General features: G+C 43.0%; 1 protein-coding gene across 2 annotated transcripts in view; it reads left to right on the top strand.

The window, feature by feature from the left end:
• Positions 1-11,604, top strand: part of sntb2 (syntrophin, beta 2) — an 84,039-nt gene that overhangs the window by 61,441 nt on the left and 10,994 nt on the right. For both annotated transcript variants that reach the window (XM_061919979.1, XM_061919980.1), the window contains exon 6: positions 2,787-2,977. In XM_061919979.1, coding sequence (XP_061775963.1) covers positions 2,787-2,977 — 191 coding nt within the window. The remainder of the gene's footprint in view (positions 1-2,786; positions 2,978-11,604) is intronic.

The raw sequence follows: 11,604 nt of genomic DNA, 5'->3' as shown, positions 1-11,604 counted from the left end.
TACGCACAAAACACATAGTACACAAGCAACGCATAGTACACACAAGACCCACAATACACTATGACCTGATCTACTAAAGGTTTGCGTGTTTCAAAACATGTGCAAGTTTGATAGCACACAAGCAAATTCGCTGCAGTGTTGTGATGGTCTACTGCCTCCCTGCTAATAAAGCTGACAGCGCCCACTGCTAAAAAAATAGTTTCTGTTGTCTAGATTGTCAATCAATCAATGTTTACTTATATAGCCCTAAATCACTAGTGTCTCAAAGGGCTGCACAAACCACTACGACATCCTCGGTAGTCCCACATAAGGGCAAGGAAAACTCACACCCAGTGGGACGTCGGTGACAATGATGACTATGAGAACCTTGGAGAGGAGGAAAGCAATGGATGTCGAGCGGGTCTAACATGATACTGTGAAAGTTCAGTTCTATATTGCATTAGAGGTGTTACAGATTACTGATGTGTTCGGTTTGTTTAACATTGCAAAACAGAACAGTTTGGAGAGCATAGTAACATGGATGTGGTGGAAAATGAATGACATTTTTATGGCCACATAATCCTGGTGGTACACACAAAATCCTAATTGAAATAGTGCAGTCTGCACCAATTTTTCCCCCAACACGCCCACTAATAGTACACACAATTTTATAGTCTGTTTAGCATGTGGTATTTGGATCTTAATAGACCAGGCCCATAGTACACATAATACATGTAGTACACGCAAAACACACAGTACACACAAAGTACATTTACATCAGGGCCTATAGAGGGACATAAGAATATTCCAATGTTTGGTTCAGAGAAGTTCATAAGTGTGTTTTTGTATTTTAGAAACGTGTATAATCTAACGGCCTGTTCTACAAAGCCACCTATAAAATTGAGAGTATTACCACAGAGACACTCGATCAGTCACTGCACATCAACATTGTTATCATGATCCTGCCTGTTTTTTTCCACGTTTTCAATAATATATCTACTATATGAAAAAAGTAACGTTATTAAAGAAAACACCAGCAGATACCAAAATGCATCAATTGAGTTGATATTAGTCAGCCCCTTATAAGCCTTTTAAGCTATAAAATTATATAGCTTAAAAGAGAATGTGTCTCATATATATTTTTTTGACATTCCATACTTTATATATTGACAAGCACACGTAGTAAGGAGCTACATCTCAATCGCCTTCCTCCTCTAGGTAACAGCGTCAGTTTGCGCATATTTTTCAAACATACTAAATAAAGAAGTGAAATAGCTCTTGCATTTAGGTTTTAGTCTTGATAGATCACAATGTGTATGCAAAATATTTATATTTGCACCTTCTCCCAGTATTGTGGGTATTCTGATAATCATCTTATAATTTTCATATTCTTGAAGACAAGCTAAATGGATTGCTCTTCTTACAAACCCCGTTTCCATGAGTTGGGAAATTGTGTTAGATGTAAATATAAACGGAATACAATGATTTGGAAGTCATTTTCAACCCATATTCAGTTGAATATGCTACAAAGACAACATATTTGATGTTCAAACTGATGGACTTTTTTTTTTTTTTTGCAAATAATCATTAACTTTAGAATTTGATCCCAGTAACATGTGACAAAGAGGTTGGGAAAGGTGGCAATAAATACTGATAAAGTTGAGGAATGCTCATCAAACACTGATATGGAACATCCCACAGGTGTGCAGGCTAATTGGGAACAGTTGGGTGCCAAAGACATGCACCTGAGGGATAGGTTGATTGGCAACACCAAATTGGCCCTTGTGTGTGAATGTGAGTGTGAATGTTGTCTGTCTATCTGTGTTGGCCGTGCGATGAGGGTGTACCCCGCCTTCCGCCTGATTGTAGCTGAGATAGGCGCCAGTGCCACCCGTGACCCCCAAAAAAAGGGAATAAGCGGTAGAAAAATGGATGGATGGATGGATGGATGGGTGCCATGATTGGGTATAAAAGCAGCTTCCAAGAATAGGGTGAGGGTCACCACTTTGTTTGCAAATTGTAGAACAGTTTTAGAACAACATTTCTCAACGAGCTATTGCAAGGAATTTAGGGATTTTACCATTTACGGTCCGTAAAATCTGTTTATAATTGAATAACTTGTTTATTTGTCAACAAGTTTTTAGTTATTATTATATCCTTTTTTCCAAATATTTCAGGACAGACCACTACAAATGAGCAATATTTTGCACTGTTATACAATTTAATAAATCAGAAACATAGCTCGGTTGGTAGAGTGGCTGTGCCAGCAACTTGAGGGTTGCAGGTTCGATTCCCGCTTGTGCCATCCTAGTTACTGCCGTTGTGTCTTTGGGCAAGACACTTTACCCACCTGCTCCCAGTGCCACCCACACTGGTTTAAATGTAACTTAGATATTGGGTGTCACTATGTAAAGCGCTTTGAGTCACTTGAGAAAAGCGCTATATAAATATAATTCACTTCACTCACTTCACTTCACATAGTGCTGTATTTTACTTCTTTATCTCTTTTTTCATCAAAAATGGTTTGCTCTGATTAGGGGGTACTTGAATTAAAAAAAAAATTCACAGGGGGTACATCACTGAAAAAAGGTTGAGAACCACTGTAATAGGCTATATATATCCATTCATACAATGTATTGCTTTCATTTTTTTTCCACGTAAAAGACCCTCATTTTTAAGGTGCGGCGGCTTTTATTTTGCCGTGGCGCCGAACCACAATCAAATACATGTGGGGGAAACCCTGACGATGTACCACACCATCAGTATAATTGTATATGACATCTTCTTGTCATCTTTCCTTGACACAGGCTGCACATTGAACAGACAGGATGTTCGTCTGACTCTGCACTACGAAAAAGGCTTCACTGTGACGCGGGAGTCTAACGACGCAGCCGGCGAAGCGGCACTCTTCCGATACCCCTATGAAAAACTCAAAATGTCTGCTGACGATGGAATACGCAACCTTTACCTTGACTTTGGGGGTCCAGAGGGAGAAATGGTAAGATGTGATACAAATACACTTTTATTATAGGAAAATGTCACACAATTTACAAATATTTACTTTTAAAATGTAGGAATGACGTGCCGAACAATTCCAATCAAATGTATGTAATCATCAAACTCGCTCACGTAATGCAGACCAAGCAGTAAAATCTTAGAATAAATCCTAAAAAAATAAAAAATAATAATAATGTTTTTACGAGGATATGCCCATCCGATATTGATATCAGATATTGGTCTGATATCATGAAAAAAAACAAGTGCGTATTTTATGTGCTTGCATGTAAAATGTGTGATATAATCTATAAGACAAGCCGTCCAGCGGCATGTGCAACGCTGGACAGATAGTAAAGATCTAAATGTCCTCCAGTAAGCACACAAGGTTGGTCTTTCCTTCTATTTTAGTCACGTCATTTACAAAAGGTAACAATGGTAGGCTATAGGCTCCAAGAGGCTATCAGCAGAGCACACAGTGGAACACAAGCTAGACATATGTAATATGTTCCAACACATTAATTGTTTTGGCCTTTCCAAGGCTCTAAACCAAAGGCCGTAGGCTGAGCTAGGACAGGTGGTGCACTTTCATACGCACTTCTAACTCAAACTTAAGTGTCTCAAAAAATTGCTTTATTTGTAAAAAGGTCTTTTTTCCAACAGTACGTCCAAGGGGAACAAAAACAAGTTTAACTACATACAAAGCTATATACAAAAAAACTAGGGCTCAAGTGTTGCATTACAAATGGTCAACAACTGTTTCCACCGCCAGTCTCTCAACCCGACATAAGTCCAATCAATTTCACATTTGCACGTCTATATACTCTCGTCACATGTGCTGTAAATGATAAAATTATAAATGGGTTGTACTTGTATAGCGCTTTTCTACCTTCAAGGTACTCAAAGCGCTTTGACTCTACTTCCACATTGACCAATTCACACACACATTCACACATTGATGGAGGGAGCTGCCATGCAAGGCGCTAACCAGCACCCATCAGGAGCAAGGGTGAAGTGTCTTGCTCAGGACACAACGGACGTGACGAGGTTGGTACCAGGTGGGTATTGAACCAGGGACCCTCGGGTTGCGCATGGCCACTCTTCCACTGCGCCACGCCGTCCCTAAATGACACTTTCTAATTCAATAATTTATCTTATTATAATATATCAAAACATGTTTTCATGGCAATTCACAAAACAAATAGTTTCACTTAATAAAATATGAAGTACTAGAGAAACACAAGCAACACAAAAATGGCCACCACAAACACAATGAGAAAACTAAAGTACAGCATCACAGCAGGCCCAAGTATTCAAACACTACCATAATAACCAACACCAAAGTGCAGTAGCGCAGTAGGCCCAAGTATTCATCAAACACCACAACAATGACCAAAACCAAATTATTACTTAAAATTGTTTTATATTTAAATTATTTTTTATCCTGTAAAGCAGTGGTCCGATTGGTACCGGGCCGCAGAAGAATTTTTTATAAATTTTTATTTTAAAAAAAATATATATTTTTTTTTAATTGTTTTTTTTTATTAAATCCACATAAAAAACATAATATACACTTACAATTAGTGCACCAACCACAAGAACGTCCCTTTTTCATGACAAAGGGGGCCATAGAGGTCGGGTGTATTGTGAGCTGGGCGGCAGCCGAAGGCAGGGCACTTGGCGGTCCGATCCTCGGCTACAGAAGCTAGCTCTTGGGACGTGGAACGTCACCTCACTGGGGGGGAAGGAGCCTGAGCTAGTCCGCGAGGTAGAAAAGTTCCGGCTGGATATAGTCGGACTCACCTCGACGCACAGCAAGGGCTCTGGAACCAGTTCTCTCGAGAGGGACTGGACCCTCTTCCACTCTGGCGTTGCCGGCAGTGAGAGGCGACGGGCTGGGGTGGCAATTCTCGTTGCCCCCCGGCTCAAAGCCTGCACGTTTGAGTTCAACCCAGTGGATGAAAGGGTAGCTTCCCTTCGCCTTCGGGTGGGGAAACGAGTCCTGACTGTTGTTTGTGCTTACGCACCAAACAGCAGTTGAGAATACCCCCCCTTTTTGGGTACTCTCGACGGAGTACTGGAAAGTGCTCCCCCGGGTGATTCCCTTGTCCTACTGGGGGACTTCAACGCTCATGTTGGCAACGACAGTGAAACCTGGAGAGGCGTGATTGGGAAGAATGGTCGCTCGGATCTAAACCCGAGTGGTGTTTTGTTATTGGACTTTTGTGCTCGTCACGGATTGTCCATAACAAACACCATGTTCAAACATAAGGGTGTCCATATGTGCACTTGGCACCAGGACACCCTAGGCCGCAGTTCCATGATCGACTTTGTAGTTGTGTCATCGGATTTGCTGCTTCATGTTCTGGACACTCGGGTGAAGAGAGGGGCGGAGCTTTCTACCGATCACCACTTGGTGGTGAGTTGGCTGCGATGGTGGGGTAGGATGCCGGACAGACCTGGCAGGCCCAAGCGCATTGTGAGGGTCTGCTGGGAACGTCTGGCAGAGTCTCCTGTCAGAGAGAGTTTGAATATACACCTCCGGGAGAACTTTGAACATGTCACGAGGGAGGTGCGGGACATTGAGTCCGAGTGGACCATGTTCCGAACCTCTATTGTCGAGGCGGCTGATTGGAGCTGTGGCCGCAAGGTTGTTGTTGGTGCCTGTCGTGGCGGTAATCCCAGAACCCGTTGGTGGACACCAGCAGTGAGGCATGCCGTCAAGATGAAGAAGGAGTCCTATCGGGTTCTTTTGGCTCATAGGATTCCGGAGGCAGTGGACGGGTACCGACGGGCCAAGCGGTGTGCAGCTTTAGCGGTCGCGGAGGCAAAAACTCGGACATGGGAAGAGTTCGGGGAAGCCGTGGAAAACGACTTCCGGACGGCTTCGAAGCGATTCTGGACCACCATACGCCGCCTCAGGAAGGGGAAGCTAATCACTATCAACACCGTGTATGGTGCGGATGGTGTTCTGCTGACTTCGACTGCGGATGTTGTGGATCGGTGGAGGGAATACTTCGAAGACCTCCTCAATCCCACCAACACGTCTTCCTTTGAGGAAGCGGTGCCTGGGGAATCTGTGGTGGACTCTCCTATTTCTGGGGCTGAGGTCGCTGAGGTAGTTAAAAAGCTCCTCGGCGGAAAGGCCCCGGGGGTGGATGAGACCCTCCCGGAGTTCCTTAAGGCTCTGGATGCTGTGGGGCTGTCTTGGTTGACAAGACTCTGCAGCATCGCGTGGACATCGGGGGCGGTACCTCTGGATTGGCAGACCGGGGTGGTGGTCCCTCTCTTTAAGAAGGGGGACCAGAGGGTGTGTTCCAACTATCGTGGGATCACACTCCTCAGCCTTCCCGGTAAGGTTTATTCAGGTGTACTGGAGAGGAGGCTTCGCCGGATAGTCGAACCTCGGATTCAGGAGGAACAGTGTGGTTTTCGTCCTGGTCGTGGAACTGTGGACCAGCTCTATACTCTCGGCAGGGTTCTTGAGGGTGCATGGGAGTTTGCCCAACCAGTCTACATGTGCTTTGTGGACTTGGAGAAGGCATTCGACCGTGTCCCTCGGGAAGTCCTGTGGGGAGTGCTCAGAGAGTATGGGGTACCGGACTGTCTTATTGTGGCAGTCCGCTCCCTGTATGATCAGTGTCAGAGCTTGGTCCGCATTGCTGGCAGTAAGTCGGACACGTTTCCAGTGAGGGTTGGACTCCGCCAAGGCTATCCTTTGTCACCGATTCTGTTCATAACTTTTATGGACAGAATTTCTAGGCGCAGCCAAGGCGTTGAGGGGATCCGGTTTGGTGGCCACGGGATTAGGTCTCTGCTTTTTGCAGATGATGTAGTCCTGATGGCTTCATCTGACCGGGATCTTCAGCTCTCACTGGATCGGTTCGCAGCAGAGTGTGAAGCGACCGGAATGAGAATCAGCACCTCCAAGTCTGAGTCCATGGTTCTCGCCCGGAAAAGGATGGAGTGCCATCTCCGGGTTGGGGAGGAGACCCTGCCCCAAGTGCCAAGTGGAGGAGTTCAAGTACCTAGGAGTCTTGTTCACGAGTGGGGGAAGAGTGGATCGTGAGATCGACATGCGGATCGGTGCAGCGTCTTCAGTAATGCGGACGTTGTATCGATCCGTTGTGGTGAAGAAGGAACTGAGCCGGAAGGCAAAGCTCTCAATTTACCGGTCGATCTACGTTCCCATCCTCACCTATGGTCATGAGCTTTGGGTCATGACCGAAAGGATAAGATCACGGGTACAAGCGGCCGAAATGAGTTTCCTCCGCCGGGTGGCGGGGCTCTCCCTTAGAGATCGGGTGAGAAGCTCTGCCATCCGGGAGGAGCTCAACGTAAAGCCGCTGCTCCTCCACGTCGAGAGGAGCCAGATGAGGTGGTTCGGGCATCTGGTCAGGATGCCACCCGAACGCCTCCCTAGGGAGGTGTTTAGGGCACGTCCAGCTGGTAGGAGGCCACGGGGAAGACCCAGGACATGTTGGGAAGACTATGTCTCCCGGCTGGCCTGGGAACGCCTCGGGATCCCCCGGGAAGAGCTAGACGAAGTGGCTGGAGAGAGGTAAGTCTGGACTTCCCTGCTTAGGCTGCTGCCCCCGCGACCCGACCTCGGATAAGCGGAAGATGATGGATGGATGGACACTCATTGTTTTCTAAAATAAATATTTTTGTACCTCCACTTTTTTTATTTCGTTTCTTTTGACTTCTCCATTCTCCGCCTTTAAGTCTTTTTTGATTGGGTTTAAGGGGCATATAATGCAATAATATTCTATTGTGGCTGTGAGAGCATACAGACCAAGGATTTATGATGATTTTCTTCTTTTCTGACTTACAAAAGTTGTTGCAATGTTGGATAATCATGTTAAACAATGGCAGAGCATCAAATTATAAGGTTTGTGCATTTTGAATGCCTATAAACGTTTTTTTTTAACAGTAGGCTGTTTGTGATATCACAGATTGACGGACATACTAATGGGGGCATTGTCGTGTATGAGAGTGTGTCCTCCTTTGCTGGTTACATTCAGTGATAGCATTTTTAGCTAAATGTTTGTTATATGGTGTGAGGAGACGTTAGCTTTTTTTGGCTTTCAGAAAAATAGAGTAGAAAGATAATTGTGTTTATTTGTTGACAATATTTTGGTCAACATGGACAATGCAGCCAGCGCCCCCCGCGACCCTGAAAGGGAATAAGCGGTAGAAAATGGATGGATGGATGGATGGACAATGCAACGCTGAATTAGCTAATAAACTGCTGCTGACAGACATTACTTGGTCTTGTTGAAGCATCACAAAAGAAAGATTATATCAGTGCCCGAAGAAATATCTTTTTAAGAGAAAAACAAAATCCAACCTTTGGTTGCACCAGTAAACGGAATAAAACAATATAAGACTACCCTTACTTACATTCAGACACATCTTGGAATAACCTCTGTTCTTCAGAAACTTTGGTCTATCCAGCCTCTACTTCTGAATAGGGCTGGGCGATATAGTATTTTTTTAATATTTCAATATTTTTAGGCCATATCGCGATACACAATATATATCTCGATATTTTGCCTTAGCCTTGAATTAACACTTGATGAATATAATCACAGCAGTATGGTGATTCTATGTGTCTACATTAAAACATTCTTGTTCATACTGCATTAATATATGCTAATTTTAAACTTCCATACAGAGAGGGAAATCACAACTAATTAAATAGACCAAAGCTGTATTTATTAAACAGTTATCAAGCAGTGGCACAAACATTCATGTCATTTCAAAACAGAAAGTGCAAGATGGTCAGAGACATTTTAAAACTAGCTATCAGTGCACTTTTGTGTACAGAACGCCACTACAAAAGTTTAAAACAAATAAAGTGCACTTTTGTGCATGATGTCACACAAGATATTTCAAAAACTGTCCAATAAAAATGAGCTGCATAATAAGAAATCAAATAGTGTATGTCCTTCGTTATGTAGTAGGTTACTACGGACATTATCTCCTTTTGTTAAAGACTAGTTTTTTCATACGGTGTTGATCTGGAAATGTTTGCCTCAGCATTTTGGTGGTGTGGGCGTGTCGCACTGAATGGATATGTTGACATGCGGAGAAAACACTCTTCATTCTCTAGCAGGTGACTTTTTAAATGATGCTAGATATTAGCAGTGCTGCTACTTTTTGTAGCAACGCTTTTGCCCCACACTTGACAAATTACGGTTGTATGTTCGACATATTGCCACTTCAAGCCAAACCACCGCCAGACGATGGACCCCCTGCTCTTTTTCTTGGGAATTAATTCTTCCTTCATTTGTTACCAGAGTCGCACCTTCTTTCTCTCGTATTAGTACTCGCACCACAGCTAACGTTACCCATGGTGCTACCTCTCTGCTCCGCGAGGGCGTATACGTATGTGACGTATGTAAGAAGGTGTGGTTATTTTACGTGTCTGTGAGAAGGAGAGACAAAAAAAGAGTGATTAGAGCCTGGAGTGATTAGAGCCTGTAGTGTAAAGCCAGCAGCTAAAAGCAACTGCGTGACAAAGTATACTCGAGTCTCACGATATAGTATTTTTTTATATCGCACAGAGACAAACCCGCGATATATCGAGTGTATCGATATATCGCCCTGCCCTACTTCTGAAACAGATTTAGGATAATTTGGCTGTATTTCAAATATTAAGTTTAAACTCAAATTGGAATAAAATTGACGCCAATACATATTATATAGACCACAACGAAGTGTGTTCAATGTAGATTACTATCATTGGTCCACTTTAAAGGTGACCTTGACTTTTCTCACCAATTGTTACCTGTTTTTGTGTATTTACTAGGGGTGTAACGGTACGTGTATTTGTATCGAACCGTTTCGGTACGGGGGTTTCGGTTCGGCACACGGGCTTATCGAACGAGTTCGGAAGCAGAAGTCTTCACAAGCTGCTCTGCTTTCTGCCTCTGTCTCTGCCTCATTGTCCCGCCCACACAACTATCTGATTGGTTACATACACAGCCAATCAGCAGTGCGTATTCAGAGCGATGTAACAGCCAATCAGCAGTGCGTATTCAGACTTCAGAACGATGTAGTCAACGCTTTAGCGTTGAGCAGATATTCGTCTAGCAGGGGAGGAGAGGACTCTACCCAAATTATACTAAACACTTCCCAGTCACAACTATTACAAACATCACTATGAGCCCGTTGACCTTCTAGAAACTTAAACTGCAGCTCAGCTCGCTCACAGTATAGGCTTGAGATGAAGGCTAATTAGCTTTTAGCGTAATGTTAGCTCATTCTTCTGTGCGTGTGTGTGTGTGTGTGTGTGTGTGTGTGTGTGTGCGTGTTTTAGGGGCAGCAAAGCTTTGACTGCCTGTTATTTAATTGAACTCCATTGTGTTTAGGGATGAATAGTCTCTCCTATTGCAATTGTACTATTTTTCAGCTATAGTTACATGAATCATTAGTAATGTAGCAGCCTAGTTTTGAATAGCAGGGTCCCTGTTATCACATGTTGATAAAAATACAACATTTACATGATAAAAGTCAACTACAGGCTTCCCAAATGCTGTAATAAATTAAGCATGATGAGTTGACAAACAGTTTCAACGGAAACTGTTTAATGTTAAACTTTTTATATGTAGGAGAAAGGTTTTTTCATTTTATTTAATCAAAGCAACAACTTGAGGCAGTTTAATGTGGATTAACGTGGGTAGAATTATTAGAGTGTTCCCAATGTTAAAAGGATAAAGCCATTGTTTACAAATTTGGTAAATAAATAACCAAAAAATGTATGTTTTGTTCATTTCTTACTGTACCGAAAATGAACCGAACCGTGACCTCTAAACCGAGGTACGTACCGAACCGAAATTTTTTTGTACCGTTACACCCTTAGTATTTACGGGTCTGCATTAGTCCTGAAAATGTGAAATCAAACACTGGAGGCGTGGTGAAAATATTTATAAAACAATCTTGCCTTCCTTCATACTTCCTCCAAATTAGTCGTTTGGAATTTGCCCAATTTTTGACATTTTTCCCAAGTGTGACATCAGCGGATATCTCCATATACGTTATAAATATAGCTTTGCACGAGTTTGCCATTGTAGTCAATTTTTCTCTATCCTCTTGTTGTTGGGCAGACTGGCTCGTACATGCACATGCATTCTCCGCTGTTGGTATTTCTAATACAAAATAGCGTTCGGTTTGAACTTATATCTGTCAGTAGACTCCATATAGAAGCACCAAAAACTACAACACGGCTGACGAGGAGAAGACGCTGTTGATGTGGAGGCACGTGAATAAGACCACCCATAAAACGTCCTGAAGACACGGTCAGAAAGCGACTTGAAAGTCTGTAAAACAACATTTTTGTAAAATTTGGACAAAAGAACCACCATTACATGTTATGTGGACCACAAAAAAAGTGTTTTAAATGTAGAAAAAAATAATCACGATCTAACCACTTTTAAGCACAATATTAAAAATATATGCAGGATAGATGGGACGTTTCCATCCGGGGATCATGCTGGTATCAGAACCCTATACTGATACTGGATTAGATTGACCCTACCCAGCAGGCACAAGACATTAAAACAATGTTAACTTGCTGAATTAGGTCCTGACATTGAGTAACTCAAACCTAACGTTGCAATAAAATGA

Source organism: Nerophis ophidion, linkage group LG14, assembly GCF_033978795.1.
Source record: "Nerophis ophidion isolate RoL-2023_Sa linkage group LG14, RoL_Noph_v1.0, whole genome shotgun sequence".
NCBI classification, from domain to species: Eukaryota; Metazoa; Chordata; class Actinopteri; order Syngnathiformes; family Syngnathidae; genus Nerophis; species Nerophis ophidion.
Note: the sequence above shows the minus strand (reverse complement) of the source record. Positions and strands in the feature narration are given on the sequence as shown.